Genomic DNA, 21,553 nt, shown 5'->3' on the forward strand with positions numbered 1-21,553 from the left:
GTTGTACCTCAGAGTGCAGGTGTGTCATGATGTCACTCTCTCTCTCCTTAACATTCAAAACCTCAAAATCTCTCATTACAAACTGTTCAGGACCTCAGGCCGATCTGCAAACATGGCAGTCCCTCGCTTAAATACATTTCAAAGTACGTTCATACCAAGGTTTTGGAAAATAAAATGTGAATGTATTACCTCATTTAAATTCATATTAATATTCATGCTGTTTATTCTTCTGTCTCCGGGCTGTGTCTAGGGTATGTTATTCTCTGACTCACTTTTTAAAAGAACCAAAACATTACCCGACCAGCAGCAGATGGAGCATATCACAGAAATATAATCATACACAGTATTGGACATTTTTTACATTTCACAAACTGAAAACACTTCCTGAGATTATGTGTTGTAATATCATCAAAGGCTTGTGGCTCTGTTGCTGTGACAATGTGAAAAAATAAGTAGGTTAAAACTTCTGGGAATTTAAGCCTTATTTGTCAACGATGACGGATGTGTCGCTGTCCGTGGTGCTGAAACGCTATCGCTCTAATTCTGGAGGGATTAAAGGTGTACTATGCAACTTTATTGGTCGGGGGTCCGTCCCCTGCTCTGTGGAATTAGTATGTTACAATAATGTTAATAATAATGTTTCATAGTAAGGCATTAAGGTTCTCAATCCTGAAATTATTAAATTACAGGGGTTTTTTTTCTTTATCTGTGAGGATTCACCTCTCCGCAGATATGAGCTGTAACTTGGTCTGTTGGCACCACCTGCTTGTGTCTAAGGTCTAAGTTAAGTTTAATTAAGGCCATACCGTGGAATATTCTTGGCAAAGCAATCACATCTCCATGGAGGTGGAAGATTCTCCTCCAGAATTTTTATTTATTTTATTTAACCTTTATTTTACCAGGTAGGTCGGTTGAGAACCAATTCTCATTTTCAACGACGACCTGGCCAGAAAAGTTGTTGTTGTTCTGTTAAAGGAAATAAATAATACCAAATTAACTTAAGAATGAGCTACTTTATGACTCAGACTATTTTTGTTATAATGAAGTTTGAAAAGCTTTATTTCTGATTCATCATATTAAACTGTCTGCCTCCAAACTCGGCTGTTTTAACCCCGGCTCCTCCTGACGCAGCTCTCTCCATTTAATTTAGGATGTGCAGAACATGGTGAACTTCTGACTTGTGACACACTCTGCTGGATTTGCCCTGTATTATGTAAATGTAAATTCTACTTGGTTCTGTTCTCAACACAAATCTGGATTCCTCACACTCTGCACTGCTGCTGCTCACTGCTCCCGACTGTTCGCCCCAGCAGCATCTAACGGAGGGTCAAATCACAAAAATACAGGGACGATAAGTGTTGCCGACCTAAAACCAAAGAAACCGTTAAATTATGATCAGAATCCCGCCTTCGTTGGCTTTTACTGTACTGTTTTCCAGAGACAGCGTTTCTTCATTTTCTTCATGTGTAAATATTCATTGTAGGGTAAAATTAGACTGCTGCTCATAGGCGTGCTCATGCAGCTTGGCCGTTGTGCTTCGGAGCGGGCTGTGCATGTGTGAGAGCGTTCAGAAGGCTCCTGTTAGAATAAATTATTTAGGGAAGAGTCTCCTTTACTTATCCACGGTCCACTGGCCTTGGGCACGCAGCGCTTTCCTCCCTGCAACGCCAGAGACTTCCCCAATTCAACCACCCATGCTCAACCCCCTGACCCTGCCTCACCCTGCTACCCCACCCAAAATATTACCCAGCATTCCACAGTCCCTTTGCAGATGTTGCTTTGGATCTTATCACCCATATCGCTGCCAGGAAAAAAAGGAAAAAACAGAAAAAACAGACTGCGTGTTTCACTTTTGTGCATTCAGTCAGTAATAACAGTTTATAATCATGTTTCTAATTGAATATGAGTCGTGTCAGGAGGGGCATCTGGGTTAAAACTAATTATACAAATGTATCTGCACACTTATTTATACTGTACCTTTCTTTTTTTTTTTTTTTTTTTTTTATTTTAGGAACACAAGGGCAACTGTAGGCCATAACCCTCACCAAAATGAGAGCAAAACAACTACAATCTCAGCTTATTAAAGCGACTCTCCAAAAATAAACCCAATAACTGACAAATACATAAAATCAGCTTGTCGGTATAGCAACCAAGTGTCACATACAAAAGCAGTTACATTAACAACAAAAACAACAACAACATATAAACAGTTACAAGGTGTCAACTCTGAGCTAAACATGAAATATCAGATCATTACAACGCCATAAATGTGATAGTTTAATCTGTTAATACACTAAAAATTCATTAAAAGCCACCATGAGACAAAAATAAGTCATACAGTGGCTCACAATATCTTTTTAGATCAGAAAAATTGTTACTTCTCTACATTTTTCTTACCTTTGTTTTGTTTATTACAGTTGGTGCTGATGGATTTTTTGTTGCTGTCCAAGGTCCTGAAACCTGATGACTGAACAAACCAATCCTATCCACAGTAAAAAAAATAAAAATAAAAAAATAAATAAAAAACGTTCCTGCATTCCAAAGTCATGATCACACACATTCATTTCATTTTTGGCATGTAGCACGGTCACATTTTTACATAGCGCTTTTCCACCTTCAAAAAAAAAGTCACTCGAAGCACTCAAAGCACTTTTACTTTCAAGGAACCACTCACCCTTTCACACGCACATCCATACGCAGAAACTAGGAGCGAGGTGGGTTAAGTGTCTTGCCCAAAAGGAGCTGGAATTGCATCGTTTTTTACCAGTGATGTTTATGTTGAGAGCGGGATTCGAACCACAAACCTTCAGATCAGCGGACAAACACTCAAATGAGACCCATTCGTTTCATTTCTGGCATGTACGTATTTGCATATCTCTGTTTGTTAAGATTCATTCAGCCATTTGTCATCGTTTTATCACAGTTTAGGCCTTGCACACCGCCACGTGATTTAACCAATTGAAATGTTGATTTTGTGACTCTCTCCTGGCACCAAACTGTGTAACTAACAGGATACTGCACACACATCTACATATTTATACCTATCCTCCCTCCACTTCATAATCTGCCTGATCCGTGCCACACAACATGCATTATTAGCATGCACACACTTCCTGTCACCGCGTCCCTCTTCTCTCGCGTTTTCTAATTCTCACATCTCCAAGTGCAGCTGGGGGATTAGACATGATTGGTTCAATTCTTAGCAGTCTCGGGGCGGTCCAATTCAAAGCCCCAGTCTGACTGCAATCCCGCTGGAGGGGAGATACAACGTGAGGTCCTGTCATGACGCCGTGCATTCGGGAGGTTGTGTAAGTCTCTAGCCACCTATGGGCCATCCTTATTAATGCAAATCGTCATATTGATTCATAAGCGTCCGTTAATGGAGAATTGGGAAATGAATTAAATGTAATATGGAGATTTCTGCTGAGGTTTGTCTCATTACAGTTACACTCAGACTGAGCTGTGACCTTTGCCAGAGGAAATTGGAAAAGAGGATAAGTCCCGAGAAATGGCTTGAACCAAAACGCTATGCCACGCGTTAGCTTTGGGGGGATGAGTTAGTGCATTTGGAGTTCACATAGCAACAGCTTGTGGACAGGACTATCTCTGAAAAACACACTTTTGCTCCTCCAGCAGGTGACAAACAGTTTAATATAACTTTCCTATTGAATTATTTAGAGACATTTTTTGTATTTATCGTTTTATTACATATACATTGAACAGTATCTAATTAATTTCTTCGTCTTTTCGTCTTCGTCTTTGTAATTAATGATTCTGTCTAAAAGAAGTAAGTACCCAGACTCTCAGTTCATAGCATCTTTATTGTTATAAACCATTTACATATAGTACAGGTGTATTCTACATTGTGCCAGTGACTGAGTTGTGCCTTTGTCTAATGGGAGAGTTCAAATATTGCATCATGACACACGTGAAACATTGTACAGGAGGAGTGGACATCTTTTTCAGCAGCCATGCAACACTGACTTTCTTTAAAAATGCAGAGGAAACAGCAGAGAGTAAACAGTTTTGTGAGTTAAATCTGGTCACGAGAAATAGGTAATTATGGCCCCGTAAAATGAACAACACCGTTTGGAAAAGAAAGTTATGATGTCAAATGCCAATACAATAGAACTACAGGGTTTATTTTATTCAGATGTGTCCAGGGGTGGATGAAGTACTCAATTTTGTTACTTAAGGAAAAGTACAGATACACAGGTAAAAAGTAACTCAAGTAAAAGTAAAAGTATCACATGACAAATCTGTTTAAAAAATGACTGTAAGAGTAAAAAGTAAAGCTATGTCACACAAGTGTTATTAATTTGTTAAAGTGTTAAATCTAGTGACATTGATTAGAAAAATTATACATATTTTGGCCAACAGTGACAATACAAATCAGTTTCTTTATTTTTCTCATGAATTTTGTGCATTTATTTTAGTTTGCTCAAAGCCGAAGGTTGAAGTCAAAAACTTTAGTCAGGTTAGTTACCACAAATAACTTTTTTTTTTGCTTTTAAGTCCCAGTTAAAAGGAAAGTAGAAAGTACAGATACCTGCTGTTAAATGTACTGAAGTAAAAGTAAAAAATATCCACTGTAAAATGGACTTAAGTAAAGTACGATACATGAAAAATCTACTTAAGTACAGTACTTTGCTACTTGCACTTTGTTGCCTTCCACCTCTGGATATGTCATATTCACTGTTTTTATCCAGCCTGAGCACAAACTGGAAAAGAAAAGTCACTGATTCCTTGTGCTGTAGAAAAAGGATCAGTCGGATTGGAAATCACGATTTCTCAGAAAAACTCTTTCAGTGCAGTGTTTCTGATAAATGAGCCGCCGACACAAGTGATATTCTAGCAACACAACTATCAATTTGCACTGTCTGAATTACATTTAAGGTGTTATTTAAGGGTGCACTATGTAACTTTGCTGATGGAGGGTCTGCCACTTACTTGTTACAGGTCACATCTGTGGAGAGGCGACCTACACTCACAGTAGAATGCATAGAGACAAGTGTTGAGAGTTGTAAGAAGAGCTAGGGACATGAACCCTCAAGACATCGTGATAGTATTGTCCATTCAAGGATGTGCTTCTATTGTAGGAAGTATTATACCTCTGATGACATAGGCCGAGATAAAGGACTGAGCTGGCAGTGACCTTCACACAGAACCACAGCTCAAATTCTCTATCACTGGGGAAGAGTACATGCAAAATGATAACTTCAGTATGGACACAACCCCTCACCAGAAAAGCTACATAACGCACCTTCGATGGGTTGTAAACTCTATATGATTGACATTCAGATTGTATTTACATTTTGTTGTGTGTCCCGTCAATATTTCAACACACTTCTTTGGAAAAATAAAAATCTAGAATGGCTCAAGTATTTGTCATATATGTAATTATACTACACAATGCCTGGAGCTGAGTGAACGCTTTTCACAATGGGCTCACATAATACAGTCAGTGACAGGTCATGACAAGGCAAATGGAGGACGAACAGACATAGAAATGTACATGAAAGAGGCCACATGTCACCATCATTTCTAAAGCGAAGGTGGAGAGGACAGGCGGACGGAAAACGGCATTGTGTGCACTATAATTGAGGGTAGAAGGCAGGGGAGGGAAAAGCGGGTAAGTCAAGGGAACGAGGGAACAGCTGAGGGCTAGATTCTGACAATGAGAGAAAACCAGACAGACGATGGAGAGATGGAGAGCTGATTCCCACAGTCGTCGCAGTCTGGCTCACATAGACATATATATGAGCTGACAAATACTGTGTTTTATTTGAGGAAGCTGATGAGAGGCTGCAGAAAGAGTCCCAGAGTCCCCAACACACACACCGTGACAAACACCCACAGGAAGATTCTGTCTATGACCATGGCTACGTACTTCCAGTCATCCTCCACCTGCAAAGGAAGAACAAGAAGAAACATGTAAAACAACCTCAACCTGTTTATTTTTGTCTAATGAGAGCTGGAGTGTTGGAAATAGTGTGTCAGACGTTGTGACACATCTTTATACAGGGTTTTTCCACCTTCAAGAGGCCTGATCAGTCTATATAAAACTGTAGAATACTCTGAACTGTACATCTTTAAACATCTGACTTCTATGATATTATAATTTTTGATATTTTGCCAGTGACCTTTACTTGATGCTAACTGTGGAATTTATTTAGCATTGCCCCAAACCATCGCATGTAGTCTTTGTCACAGAGCTAATTATGCAGAACATTCAGTTTTTTTCCAGTTTCATGTGAGAATACATGTGAACACAAACTGTACTAGGACTTGGCATGATGTGGTCAGGTGTAGACAATTGGATCATGGCTGCAGTGACCATAATGCTCATGTGGGCCTATAGAAAAGCGAGGGAGCCGTTATGCCCTCGCTATGAAAAGACAGCACTAAAGTAACAAACATATCAGCAGCATCCAGAGTGTGAAAGAGCCAAACACAAAGCGCACACCGTCTGCGACCAGCAAGCAGCTTTACGCTCCGTTTATAGCCACGTGGAGACGGCTGTGCAGGCGGCAGGTCCATAGTGAGAACAGTGGGCGTGTGTGTGGATGCTAAATACACCAAAATAGTCTTTACTTCAACAATAACAAACCATATATGAGCTGTACTGTAGAGAAAGCATGTGTAAGAAAAATGCATTTTTGTTTTACTTTGAATTTCTATCATTTTACCTGATCAGTTAAAGGTTTTATATTACCCAAAATGGACTCTTGTGAGCTTTAAGCCATGTTAGAATGTTGTTACCTCCTCAAAAACTTTCTTTATTTGTGTGTTGAACATGTGTGAATGAAACAAAACAACTCCAGGTCTGTTTGTGATGAGGAAACAATATTATAACATAGACCAGAAAATGGCCCTTTAAGCATAAGAAGTAGATAAACCATGTCAAATTTGTGCATTCTGCAAATTCACAGTATAATAGGATTTTTAATAGGCCGACTCATGCAGGGTGTTAAAGGCAAATGGATTTTAACAGCAGGAGAAACCAAGTTATGGCAGAGGTCAGTATATTGGGCCTCATTATATTGGGCCTCATTAGCTGCATGTTGGAAATAAAGGAGCGCTGTAGTTTTTGGTGGATGGAACTTCTTGTATGTTTGAGTATGTTCGTGTTGTTCCTGCATTTATCTCCATAGAGAAAAGCAGGCAGTGCCATCAGTATTTTTATGAATAAATAAAATGGCTGCAGTTGGAAAAAGCGCTAGGCCTATACGTTTAATTTAAAAGCATCAATGGTGGAAAAAGTACTCAATTTTGTTCCTTATGTAAAAGTCAAGATAAAGTAAAAGTATCACATAAAAACATTAAAGTGCCTTTTTAAAAATGTTCTTAAAGAGTAAAAAGTATGAAATAACTCTTCAATTATTTTTGTTTGCTCGAACTAAGAATGTGTTAAAAATAGAACCTCAGCCTTTTCAGCAGGTCTCAAACTTAAATAATGAAAAATGCTTTTACTTTTTAGTCCTGTTCAAAAATGTAGTGGACTAGAAGAGTAGAAAAGTACTATTACCTGCTCTTAAATGTAGTAGAGTCAGATAGTAAAAAGTAGCCTCTGTAAAATGTACTAAAGTAAAGTACAGATACCTACATTTTTTACACAGGTACAGTACTGTACTACTTTTATTTTGTTACGTTCCACCACTGAAAACCATCCAGTGGAATGTTCCAGGCAACGTAAAACTCAATTTCCTTTAAAATCAGAGCCAAACATGAAACGTTAGAAACACTCCCTTGTATATTCTGCTATATATCTGAACGACTGAGGCATTACACAGACTTCCTTGCATATCCTCACCTCTTTGGCTTTGTTGCGAGTTCTCATGTTCTCCGCGATGTACTTGACGCTCTCTATGGCCTGCTTGATTTCCGGCGAAACCACGGAAACGGCCACCACCGCATTGACCGGTGAAGGCAAGTTCAAGGGTCTGGGTACCTTCGGGGACTTCGGGGGATCAGGCAGCGGCAGACTCTGGGTGCCCTGGAACGGTAGAGATGAGGGGAGAGGAGGGGGTGGGGGTGGAGGTGGTGGGGGAGGAGGAGGAGGAGGCGGAGGTGGGGGGACCATCGGAGGAGGGACAGGAGTGGGGACTTCCTTGCCTCGATTGTAAGTGTATCTTCTGGTCACGTCACGGTTCAGCGATAACTCTCTATTATGCTCGCGGTTTAAGTCCCGATTTTTGTCACGGTTTATGTCACCGTACTCCACACAGTTCATAGCGCCACCTGATGACGTACCCCCGCCGGTGCCACCGTCTAGAGCCGCACACGCTACCCCACCGGTAATACCCCCGACGCTCACGCTTCCCGAACCACTTCCCGATCCTATGCTGTTCTTCCTCTTCTTGTTGCCCAGGCGATTCAAACCTGCAATTCCTCCAACCGTGCCAGTGCCGACGCTCGTGGAGGTGGAGCAGCCTTGATCTATGGGCCTCCTCATCAGCATGACCTTCGGGAGCACCCCTAGGAACACAGCTCTCACCCAGTCCGGCATGGTATGTGTCATAGGCGTGCGGTAGTGGACGTTTAGGACGAAAACCGTGATGACGATACTTAGAGTTACAAAGATCATGGTGAAGAGAAGGTACTCTCCGATCAGAGGGATGACCAACGACGTGGACGGGATGGTTTCAGTGATAACCAGCAGGAACACAGTGAGGGAGAGCAGCACCGAAATACACAGGGTGACCTTCTCTCCGCAGTCCGAGGGCAGGTAGAAGACCAGGACCGTGAGGAAGGAGATGAGGAGGCAGGGAATGATCAGGTTGATGGTGTAGAACAGAGGCAGGCGGCGTATGTAGAAGGAGTAGGTGATGTCGGGGTAGATCTCCTCACAGCAGTTGTACTTGATGTCATGTTTGTATCCAGGGGCGTCAATGATCTCCCACTCGCCACTTTCCCAGAAGTCCTTGAGGTTTACCTAAAGGAGTAGTGACCAAGATTCAGATATTCAAATGTGGCCCGAATTCGGAAACATATCATTTATATCAATAGATTCAACCAGTGCTTTTCAACCAGGTCTACAGGGTTACTAAATTATATATCCTTAAGAATTGAAGGAAAGGAAGAAATAATAATAGTAATAATAATTGAGAATATATAGTGGTGAACATCATGTTTTCCCTAGTTCCAGAGTTAGGGAGTACTCAAAATGTTAGGAAAATTTTAGGAAGAACACTAGACAAAAAAGGTTGGGGACCACTGAATTGGGATTAACCAGTTCCCAGGTTTTTCAAAGATTTTATCCATCAGTTTAATGAATTGATTCATTATATAAAAAAGACCTTACTAACCTTTGAGCCAATGAGAACTAGGTCAATCTTGGCCTTGTCATACGTCCAGGAGCCAAACTTCATGGAGCAGTTCTGATAATCAAACGGGAAGTACGTGATGTCCATGGGGCAGGAGGATTTAAAAATGGCTGGTGGGATCCATGTGATTGTGCCGTCAAACTTGAGCAGAGCCTTGGTCTTGTCCTCAACCAGGAAATCACCCACAGCACTGTGTTCAGCAGAGACCAGTGTTACACTCTTAAAGTCACTACATCATCAAATATTGATTTTTAAAGCACATAACGGTCAACATACTTATTATACAGCACAATATCTGGCCTCCAAATCTTGTTTGACGGGACACGGATGAATTCAATCCCTTCATATTCCACAGGAGACCATCTCAGCTTGTAGTCGTTCCACACCTGAAATACAAAATACAAATGAAATATATATTCTATTACACATAAGTATGAGTCATTACAAATGTCTAACCAGTGGTGGAACATAACAAAGTAAAAGTACTTCACTCCATTTTAGAGCAGTATCTGTACTTTCTACTGCACTACATTTTTTGAACAGGACTGAAAAGTAAAAGTATTTTGAGACCTGCTGAAAAGGCTGAGGGTTTATTTTTAACGCATATGTAGTTTGAGCAAACAAAAATATGAAAAAAAAAAAAAAAAAACAGACAGGAAAAAAACTATTGATTCTGTTGTGTCAGTTGAACAAAATTCAGTTCTTTGTCGCTACATTTGAAGCTTTTTTAGATCTCGAAATCGGAGCAAAATACTGGTACATTTTACTCTTTAAGAACATTTTAAACAGGTAAAATACTTTTACTTAAGTAGATTTTTTCATGTGATATTTTTACTTTTACGTGAGTATTTTTTTTACAAATAAAATTGGGCCCTTCTTCCACCACTTTTTTTAACACTCACATGTCTAAGCCAGAGATTGGTTTCCATGATTTGATTAACTTCATCCTGCAAAATTAAAAACAATTAAAAGATCGTTTTGCACATTAAATGCTGCTGGTTTTTTTTTGCTGTGATTCTTACCACTTTGACCAACTGAGATATGGAGACCTCAAACTCCACTGTGACCGGATCAGACACATTCTCTACTGGTCGAATGAACTGGTTATAACGCCTGAACAGACGCCGAAAAAGCCTGTCCTCTGCTTTAGATGAACAACAATCTGAAAACACAGAAACATAGACATTTAGCATTTGTGTAAACTAAAATATAATGTAGTCAAAATCTGAAGTTGGTGAAGACTAGTCAGCTGCCGGGAGAGTGTACAAAGGTCATGCTAAAAGCCCCTGGTGACACTGAGAGCCACGCCCGTCCAAGCAGAAAATGAAGTCTCTTTGGGGACGACACACTGCGGCACCAACAGGACCTCAGGCGCACAATTCAAGTGGACTCATCGGGGAGAAAACGTTTTGTGCTGGATACCTCTCATCTGTGGTTTCAGGATATAATAAATGAACAAATAAAATATTAAATTAAAATATTACATTAAAAATAAAATAAAATAAAATAAAATGAAATGAAATGAAATGAAATGAAATGAAATGAAATGAAATAAAATAAAATAAAATAAAATAAAATAAGATAAAATAAGATGGAAGCTGAATAGGAAAAATATCCATGTTAATGTGGCTCCAGCACAGAGTTGCACATTGTCATCAAATATTATTATGTATTTATGAACAAATGTTCTATGCACACTCTCTGCTGTTATTGCCTGTGGGAGTACACTGGGGTAAATATCTTGCAGACATCCAGATAACACTGTATCTCATTTTATACAAAGGAAAAGTCTGGCTCCTTTTCTACATATTTGAGACGCATTAGAATGTTCGGAAGATCACAAGCCTGAGGACAGCGTGTCTATCAAACCAGTGATATGAGCAAAAATGTGTCAATTACAAGCATTTAAAAGGCACAAGGGACCACTGCAGCTCAAAGGCAGTACTTACATAATTATGCCATCTGCACACACGCAAGTCACCAGACACAAATAGAATTCAAATGACTGTAGTGAAGCTGTAGACCAGGCAAAGTTAATCTAAAAACACTAAAGTTTTCAGAGGTCAGGAATTAAGTTGTGAAGCTTAATGAAAAGCCGAGCCTCCTGGGGCGTTTGGCAATTCCAGCTCCTACCTTTAAAACTGTCGAGCACTCCCTGATCTGCAGCTCTGACTCGGCCTGAAACTTGCTTAAGTCCTAATTGGGTGAGGGGAATTGAGGCTAATTATAATCAGTCAATTAATTGGACCTCTTGTTCACAGGGACAAAAACCTTAAGCCAATATTTTGTGTCTCTGTAGGCCAACACTTGCAGCTAATGCCAAGTCTGTGCGCTGACACTTAGCACGGTAAGCGGTCACAATTTATGGGAAGTTAATTATAACCTTTAGCTTTTGGTCGTACATTAAATCAAACTTAATAAGCGCTCTCTGCCTGCTCCTTTTGGACATTGTTTCTATGGTTTTCTGTTCAGTGCTGTTTTTTAAGCTGCTCAAATAAAAATATTACAACTAAACATACATTGTAATCGAATACCTTCAATGCACTAGCCCATGTTTAACACACAACAGTGACTGGACATGAGTTGAGGGAGAAAAAATCCAGTTTTGCACTAATTGCGTGTCCTCTACTGACCTATTCCAGAAGCAGGTTGAACTAAATGATTCAATCCCATGATAGTACTTTATATTCTTTGCTAAATAAAAGTTAGACACATGCAAATAAAATGATATCACGATTTCCTAGAGCAGCATGTGGTTTTAATGATATTATGACTTTGCTTTGTATTGAGAGGTAACAACAATCTCCTCCTGGGAGTGCAAACTTCACTGTGATTGGTTAAATCCAGCTGCCACTCAAAACATGACAGAGGTTGACCAATACAGGAGGAGCATAAAGTCACAAAAATCAGATCAGGATTTGATTTTTATTATAATATCACCCAGCACTACCTGATTCAACAACCATTATCCCAATAGTTTTAGGGTTAACTCTATAGACTGTATAAAGAAGTGGATTAAGTGAGTGTGAAGTCACCCGCAGCGTTGAAGCTCATCGAGGCCAACAGTTACAGAGGAGAACTTTGAGCCAAGTTGCATATTGGGAATCCCGACTGCGAGTATCATAGCAAGAGCCAATCCGGAGCGAGGCTGTTGAAGGTAACGCCCCTATAGGCACCAGATTTGTCTTTTAGTGACACAACAGCAAAATAAAAATACCAGGATTATGTAGAGCAGGTTAATACGAATATTTTTAGACCAAAATAATGAGGCTCGCTGCAGCAGTTACAGAGAGAGGGGCGAGTCAGTGGAGCCGGAAGTGCGCCCATGCTCACTTTCTATTTGGAACGTGGCAGCTAACAGGTTAGCTTTGTCCATTCATATATAAAACCCTCTACTGTAATTATACCAGTAACAAAAGATCCTGTAGAAAACTGCTTTGGCTCAAACTTGCAAATGGATAAAGACAGAACTTCCATTGTGTGTTGAAAACTGTGAGGCTCCAGCTAAGGTCACCTCAATTGCATAAGGCACATGCTGTTTTTATCGTCTCCATTGATGTGACAAATCTTTCTTCTTACACAGCTGAAGTCAAGTGGAGCATCTCACTCTTAAGTGGAAACATTGATTAGGAATTATCAAATCAAACTTTTCAGCTGCTGGTGCCTTAACCTGCAGAGAAATCCCTTTGGTCCCAAAGGATATTGGATTGGCCAAGAGCCTAGAAATGACCAGTGAGGGAGCTAATTGCAGTGCCATAACACAAAGCTGACAGTGTGCAGTCTGCAAGTGGAGAGGAAAAGATATAAAATTCTGACTGAAAAGACAGCAGGGAGCGCAGATATGATGTTGAGAACAAGCAGAGAAAAGCTAGATAGCGTGTGTGTGCTCTCTCCAGGGTTTTTGATGGCCTGACTGTGACACACTGAATGACGCACAGAGGATCTGCCATGATTACTGCCTGCACTGTGACCATCCCGTTAAGATTAGGATGTAGTTTCTTATATTGTGTGTGTGTGTGTGTGTGTGTGTGCCAGTGTGTGCGTGCATTAAAAAGAAGAGCTTTAAGTAGCCATGTCTTCTTGTTCCTATATTTATCCATGTACATTCAGCATATGATTTTGTCGGTGATGCGTGAAATCCTAGTGTCCTCTTCACGTCAGTTCATTGGAGCTAGCACAAGTTTGCACTGTATTGTATGGAAATAGACAATGTGCACATTGCTCAGTATGAAGATGCTGACAGCACAATGCATAGAGCCATGTGACAGAAAATGTCAGTATTTTTCACAGTATCTTTTTCAGTATCTTTTGCGTCATTATACTGCAATCACTGTTCTAGCCTGCACTAAGTTATTAAATCAAATATTAAAGGCCTGAATGAAGTTCCAGTGTTAGTCAACCTCAAATTGATTTAAACATGTGTATCATAAAGCACATACTGTATCATAACTAAAGATTACAATTCTGCAAGGCACAATCAAATCTTTTATACTTATAAAAGTCTTGTAGCAGACACAGTGAGCAGACTAGCCCTGCTTGTGCAGCAGTAGTTTCCACAGTTTGAGAGCATCCCAGAGTGTAACGTTTTCACATAGCTCCAGTCACAGCTGCAGATAATTCAGTAATCAGTGCTAATGTTGACTCCTGCAGTGAGAGGCACATGGTTTAAGCAAGTGTATACCAGTGTGCATTTAGCAATCAAAAGTAGCCTCCTGTAGCCATATACAATAAATATGGTCAGTTTGTGCAGATTTTAGCTTAATAATGGAGTTATTACACAGCTGTTTTGTTTGTGAGGCAAAGGCAATCAACTCAATAATCACTTATGCAAAAGTTCTTGATAGTGAGCCAGAACGACACAGAGATGAGCTCATCACCAGCCTATGTGACTAGAAGGTACAAAGCAAACCATGTTAGCATTCAGCCTGCAAACTTCATTATCATAATGGTGTGTGACTGCTTAGTTAATAAGACTCTTCTGTTTTAGTTCCAGGTAAGGTACTGCAGTTGGGACCACGGTTTTGCTGCAAGCAGTATCATGCGGTAAATGATACACCCAGCACATATGTTGTTGACTGGTTTTGAGCTGCCACAGCCATCTTGACGTGGGTAATTGGCTAATACTAATTGCTCCATTATGGCTGATTCGTTTAGCCTTGGCCATTCTTGAGCATGTAACCATATTATCTACAAACCCAAGAACTTTTATGCCTTTTGTCACTTGCACAGCTGACCACTGGCGTTATGTTTACATGTGCATGGAGATCTACTGGCAACTTGCACATTTAACTATACCTAGTCAGTTGCCAGTCCAGTCATTACAATAAATATAACCCTTCCCAAAGCTGCCTAAAGGGAAGGATATTTCACATTTCATACATTTTTATTGACCTAGACGATCTTATAGCCTGAAGCCTTGTCAACACGATAACCTCTGTGACCTGGAAATTGATCCAGGTGCTCCAAGGTCATTATTACAAAAGTAAAATATAAAAAAATAAAAATCACAAGTAACCTTAAACGTGCAGCTGAAAAAGTGGCTAACAAACTTTTTTTTATATTTTAAACTGGACTTTTTATCCAATCTGTGGGTGCCTGTGGTGAATTATGTGCACTTTGGGAGGGAGAGTTGCAATAACCATGTGACAATCGCATTAAGAACATCCCGCAGCAGCCGCCACACAGTCCTTAAGCCACACAAGCACGAGCAGAGACACATTAACACACACTTGTGCCTGTCAGACTTTAACTGTATCGCCTTTGGGAGCAAAACCAACAGTACTGGAGCATTTATACTGGCACAGAGAGAGAATGTGCCTCTATGGTCTAAAGAGACAAGTGCACACAAGCCGACTTGGATCAAAAGCGCTGCGGAATTTAGCATAAACCACTGGAAAAAGACGTCCGATGAGTGAACTGATAAAAACATTTGAGTGGGATTTTCCTTCAGAATAAACTGGTCACAGATTTGCTGCTTTCACAATCTTGTCCATAAGGATCTTAAGTTGTCCACACTGTTTGAAGAGAGCAGTGATGCAAAACTAACAGCCAAAATGAAACAGTGTGGTTGACGCATAACACTATGAAGTCATGTTAATTGTACTATAAACGTTTTTTGGTTCAATGGAAAGTGATTTTTATTTATTTGTTTATATGCAATTACCACATTATCTCTTCTTATAAGTTTCACAAAGATGTTAAGAGATATTACACCACAGTCAGTGAAATCCCAATGGCTCACTGCACTGCGTTAATACCATAGATGTATATATATATATGGACATAGCTAACCTGCTAGTCGCCGCGTTCCAAATAGGAAGTGAGCACGGGCACGTCCAGCTCCATCGACTCTGCCTCCAATTTACTTTCTATTGAAAAACCGTGGCCCCTCTCTCTGTAACTGCTGCTGTCAGACTCGTCATTCTGAGATTAAAATGTTCGTATTAACCCGCTCTACATGATTCTGGTATTTTTATTTTGCTAGATACGAGCAAGATATGAACATTAATAACAGACAAATCAGGCACTTTCTTTGTCGAGGTTGCTCCCGCTACCGTTTACAACAGGTTTGATTAACAGACCAACGGTCCGAGTGGGAAGGGGTGTTACCTTCAACAGTCTCCCTCGAGATTGGCTCTTTGGTTGCTATGATACTCACGGTCGGATTTCCAAATATGAAACTCAGCTCCAAATTCGTCCGTATAACCACGATGAGCTTCATTTGTCTGGAGCCGAACGCTATGGATGACGTCACACTCTCTTAGTCCACTTCTTTATATGGTTAATACTGCACAAGGCACAAGTAGTTCCAGCAAATCACGTTCTGTATCACTGCTTTGCTGCCATTACTGTGACATCACCATAGCAACAGGTAAACAAATGTTCAATTGCTCTGAGCTTAATGTAGGAACTAGCTTCATTTAAAACACTGAAATAACTCATATTTAAGACATTTACAGACAGTGAACAGGCTTTTCACATTCACAGGTGAGACAGTTTAGTTTGTAGCCGTGGTAATAGAGGAACACTACTCCGCTGCCTCATTGTTTAATGTTTATATATAATCATATTTTCAAACCATGAGCACCTCAATGAAAGGGTTTAAACTGATGGAACTTCACATTATAGTTTTGCATTGTACAGTATTCCTTTTGAGAAGGCGTCGTCAAGCTTGACATGACGTGGGATTACGTCACACTAAAACGCTTTTACTCACACAATATTCTATTTTTGACTGAAACACCCATAATCCTAAGCGACGTGGGATCAGCAGTTCTGCTATGGAAAATCCACATGATCCTGGACAGCAGTGGACAATACCTTCTGAAGCTCACTAATCGGAGCCCCACTGGGATAGAGCGCATGTGGTCTGTGCACGTTTACTGGACACTTATCTGAACAAACAGCCCTGGTCAAACACATACACAAACCCACAGCAGCCCCTCAACAGTGGGAAGAGGCGTTTATGGCTTTGACGTAACCACTGGCAACTGGATATTATACGGCCATTTTATTGCTTACATTTTATTCTACAATTCTCTAAATGCAATTTCAAATCAAGTGAAAATTGTGACAAAACAGCTTAAATTTGATTCACTCCTATTCCAGTTAACATTGACCAGTTTAGTTCTATGGTTATGCTTTCCAGTGTCCGTAAGCATTTGACCTGTCCATAATTACTGCCAGGGGAGTCAACAGGGGGGACAAAGGGGTCTGTTAACCCGGGTCCCCAGAGTCTTAGGGGCCCATAACTGGACCTTCTTCCTATTAATTTATATTAGACGGGGGCCCATGTGAGGTTTCTTGCCCCGTGCACCCACATTTCTGTCAACGGGCCTGGTTACTGCTATGGAAACTCGCCATGATCATCTTGGGGAACTTTCACCAGCTCTTGAGCTAATGGTTTGCAGTCATCTTTATCCTATACTGTGATTGTTTTGTATCAAGTGACTATAAAAAAAACTCACATAGAAAGGCTCACCCAGCCTGGGAATTGAACCCAAGACTTTATGGTCTGTTTCTATCACTTGAGGTCCACATCCTTATGTGCCTAATAATCTAGCCAGTGAGACCAGCGAGCCTCCGCACATTTGAACAAAATCTTTTCAAAGTCTCTTAGTTCAAGGGCATAGCAACAAAGCTGTGACAAATCTCTCTGCAGCAGAAAAAGGATGAGAGTGACTGTGTGGGTCTGATCTACTGTGTGAACATAGACGTATCCCTCCACTGCATGAGGGTCCCATGGGTGCTGCTCAGGTTGGAGGATGTGAGAAGGCACTGTCTCGCATCACGACTGGAGCGTGACAATATGAAGGCACTTAACACAAGTCCCCAAGTGTAAAACTCAAGAGAATAAGTCTGTAACCTCAACTTTTACGTCTTCATTGAAGCAGCATTTACCTACAGGGATGTTTGCATTTCATTATTAAGTTGTAGCTCCATTGGTTTATACCAGATTATGAGCAATGTTCTGGAAATAGAAAGCTTCCTATAGACGCTTATGCAACACACTCTGCACTGCTGCACTCATGCATCAAAGATAAGATTCTATTGATTTGGCATTTAAAACACTATTCTAGATAAACCACGATATTAAGGTCTCCCAAAAGAAAACTCAAGAAACTCCTGCCTTAGATGTAGAAGAAAGGATTAAAATAACTTTTTGGTTGACGTGAGTAAAAGTCTTAAGTTTTTTGTTTTGCTGTGGATCCTTTGAGACCCATTCGAGGATCAGACTTAGAAAATAGTGCTGTTTTTAGACTTATCGGGAGCTACAGCCTTACATGAACCAGAGACTCAAAGAAGAAAAAGCATAACACAGAAATGTCAGCGTTGAAGCAATCCAGCTGAGTTACCCAAAGCACACCAGAAGCACTTTCTTTTTCTTTTTGGTGCATAATAACATTCTTTATTCCCATTATTAAATCAAGTAGGTCATAGCCTTTGACCCCAGATGTGCACAGTGGGCTGCTTGCACTGGGTAGATGCCTATGGTTGGAGATTTATAGATATATCCAGTCCCAGTCACAACAAATAATCAGTCAGTTATGCAAATTGGCAAATGTCTAAACAGAACCCAGTGTGGGATTTTCCTGCACTGTGCACCCTGCATCCTATCCTACTACACCCTGCATCCTACTTGGCACAGATAACACCCACTCGTTCCGTTTCAGCTCTAGCACAAGTTTGCAGAGGAGCTGAAAAAGCATTTGCATGTCGCATTTCAAATGGGATCAGAGAAGAGTTCTGCCTCGGCTCAGAGCACTCTGGAAACAACTTGATAAATGTTTGAGAGGAGTTGTTGCTTTGCCTGTTTTATATCCCTATTATTAGTTATTATTGTATATTAAAGTTTCAACTAAATTGCAGAAAATATAGGCATGGATCTTTCCTAAACTTCACACGAGCTCATCCTTACCTTGCGCTGCGAGGAGGACCAGCAGGAGCACGCGGGACACTCCGGTGAAATCCATCGGTGCGTCTGCCTCCACGGGTGAACTTTATGAGTGATAAGGGACCTTCGTGATTTTAATCCTCGCTTTAGGCCGGGACTGTCTCGTGGAGCATCACAGGTTCATGTGTGCGCTCGTGGAAAGGTTGGAGCAGCGCTGCGCTCTGCCATGGACAGCTCGCGCACCACATCCACCGCCTCCTTCACTTCCCCCTCCTCCCCCCGCACCTCACTCCTCTCTCAGCCACTCACTCCCCCGAGGTGAGACCCCAGGACCTGACTCACGTCCATGACGCACGGCACAGGAAGTTTTGAAGACTGTCACACAGCTCCAGATGCCTGCAGTTTTTTCAAGAGGTTTCGAGATTAAAGTGTTAGTATTTTGAAGCGTGAGGAAACGTTTTGCGTCGATAAATTAGATTATGATTTATAATACACAAACACATAACTATATAAACATTCATAAGAAACGTTTAACCAAAAAGGCCTTTGCAGAGTATCACCAAAATTAATCCAGTCGAAAGAAAATGAAGGTGTGTACCTTGGTGCAGTAATTTAGATTAAATATTTATTTACTCTCACTACATTTCTCTGACAGTGAATTAGCCAGATAAGGCTCAGACATCTCATCAGCAGCAGCAGCAGCTTTCTGTTAAAGACTGTAACAGCCAGAGCCAGAAGCACTGCCTGATAAGTGATAATGTGTGAACTGGATAACTCTGCACTCCACAGTGAACTGGTCTCATCACTGAGCTTAAAATACAGTTCAAAATGGAGCAAAGACAATATTGTTTTTCTCTGTTATCACTCTTATTTTGAAATGTTTTAAACACTGACATCAAAGTAAGCAGAAATATTCACTATATGTTGACCAAATGGACGGGAAAAGCTTTTTGCTGATTTTACATTCATATTTCATGAGACAGTGGATGTACTCAAGAACATCCCATGTTGTCCATTGATTTGTACATTTTAACCCAGTAAACTGACGTGCACTACCAGGGACACTTTTAACAGGCAGGTCAGCTGTGTCCACTGTGACGCCTCATCTCAGTTTCCATTTACAGATATAGATCTCTCAGTGCATTTGTGGGTTGTTTATTTTCTTGAAAAATATCACCTCAAGTCAAATGACTTGAAACGGGACAGTGAATTTCCTGCTCAGTTTATCATGTCGTTATGAAGTTGCTTTCAAAGTGTTACAGTGGTACAGTGTTTATTATTATGGTGTTTATTGTCACATTATCTCACTGCCCCAAAATGTTATTTCCCCATGATAAAAGTCATGGCTCATATTGTTTTAGGTCAGAGACTGCAGTGAGCCAGTGCATCAGGAAAAGGTGGGTTACTCAGTATGTATATGTCTTTGGAACCAAACTTGTCTCTCAGCTTCTTTACTTGTTTCTGAAATGGCACCACATGAGAGTCTAATGACAGTGGGCACATGGTCAGATAGACCAGAGGGACCTCAAGGGCCCAGAGCAGAGAAAAGGGCAACTCACTTTCAGTTTGTGTCAGTGGGACTACACTGACCACTTTACTTAAACACTCACATTTACATCACCATGGCAACAATTCATTTTTGATTGGTGTCATTTGACACAGTTTCAGACATGAAACTATTTTGTCAAAACAACGGTTTACCAATTTCGATCTCCTTTGAGAGGTCAGAATACTCGTCTGTTTCTGTTTATAATGAAGCATGTCAAGTCTTTCTCTTTGGTTTGTGCAGGTCAGAGTCTCGTCCTATTGACTGTCAGTCACACATGAGACATCATGGCTTAAGTTTCACTCTGTCTGCTCCATAACTTGTATAATTAAAGAGGTTGTGTCTGATACAAAATGGCATCAGATGAATCTTGTCTGGCTCCATGTCATTCAAAAGAGAAAGCAGATTCTGAAGAACTCAGAGACCAGATTTCTCTGTGTCTCACTGTGGCATTTCATTTCTCAAGCGTCACATTGAAACCTCAATACATTTTTCAATTCCCTTTTGTTTTCATTCAACAGTGTTGCCACACACGGTGTGTCTCTGATGTCCTTTATTCAACAGTTTCCTGGTCATGTTGTGGTTTGCAGACGTTGTCACTAGTGACCAATTAAACCCTCAAACCACATTCATTTGATCCAGTCCCTTTGCACATAATTAAACTTCTTCCCCACAATTATCTGCAGAGAGCATGCTTCAGCCATTATGATGTTATGGATACTTATGTATGAAATAACACCATTATCCTCTCTGTTCTCTCTCTTTAGTGCAGTGTTGCTTTCATTAACTGAGTGGAATCCTAAAAACATTGTCTAGTCTCTGCTTTAACCTGTTATAAATTAAATTGCATTTTAAGACCTCTAAAAGACTTGAACACTGTTAATGCTTTACTTTTTTGCAGTGTTACTGATACAAAAACAATAATAACATATTTGGATAACAATATATATTCAGCTACCAACTTCTTTGCTGGTGTCTGTTGGAATATGCTCAATATTGCAACTGAAAAAGCAGGATTAGTTGAAGATTTAATGTCTGAATTAAGTGTATTATATTTTACACATTGATACTGATCAGTGCTCAGTGCTCATGGCTGTAAATACTGAAGTGTCCAAAAGCCTTAAAACGCCTCAGCAGTTTGATGTAATGTCTCTTATGTCCACTAGTGTGCAGCAGATGGCTCTTTGCTGCAGCGAGAGGAGCCTGTGCGCACTTGACGCACAGCTCCAAAGAGGACTCATCACTGCGATGGCTGATCCCACTTCAGAGCACTTTTATATCCGTGGC

The 21,553-nt window shown here is 40.5% G+C and overlaps 1 protein-coding gene across 1 annotated transcript; it reads right to left on the minus strand.

Moving 5' to 3' along the window:
- Positions 1-3,865: 3,865 nt before the first annotated feature.
- On the minus strand, positions 3,866-18,952 carry LOC117377982 (neuronal acetylcholine receptor subunit alpha-3-like). The gene is made up of 7 exons (XM_033974521.2): positions 18,745-18,952; positions 10,349-10,488; positions 10,229-10,273; positions 9,603-9,712; positions 9,309-9,516; positions 7,814-8,935; positions 3,866-5,907 (listed from the first exon to the last, which is right to left on the minus strand). Exons 1-7 carry the CDS (start codon positions 18,797-18,799, stop codon positions 5,782-5,784), a joined length of 1,806 nt encoding a protein of 601 aa, XP_033830412.2. The 5' UTR covers positions 18,800-18,952; the 3' UTR covers positions 3,866-5,781.
- Positions 18,953-21,553: the final 2,601 nt, after the last annotated feature.

The sequence above is a fragment of the Periophthalmus magnuspinnatus genome, chromosome 10 (assembly GCF_009829125.3).
Source record: "Periophthalmus magnuspinnatus isolate fPerMag1 chromosome 10, fPerMag1.2.pri, whole genome shotgun sequence".
Taxonomy (NCBI): Eukaryota; Metazoa; Chordata; class Actinopteri; order Gobiiformes; family Gobiidae; genus Periophthalmus; species Periophthalmus magnuspinnatus.

Bases quoted from the DNA above. Each gene is read 5' to 3' on its own strand.
- LOC117377982 (XM_033974521.2), bottom strand. From the start codon at position 18,799: ATGGATTTCACCGGAGTGTCCCGCGTGCTCCTGCTGGTCCTCCTCGCA. The intron at 10,489-18,744 runs GTAAGGATGAGC...CTGTGTTTTCAG, and splicing joins GGTCCTCCTCGCAGCGCAAG to ATTGTTGTTCATCTAAAGCA. The intron at 9,517-9,602 runs GTATGTTGACCG...TGCTGAACACAG, and splicing joins GATATTGTGCTGTATAATAA to TGCTGTGGGTGATTTCCTGG.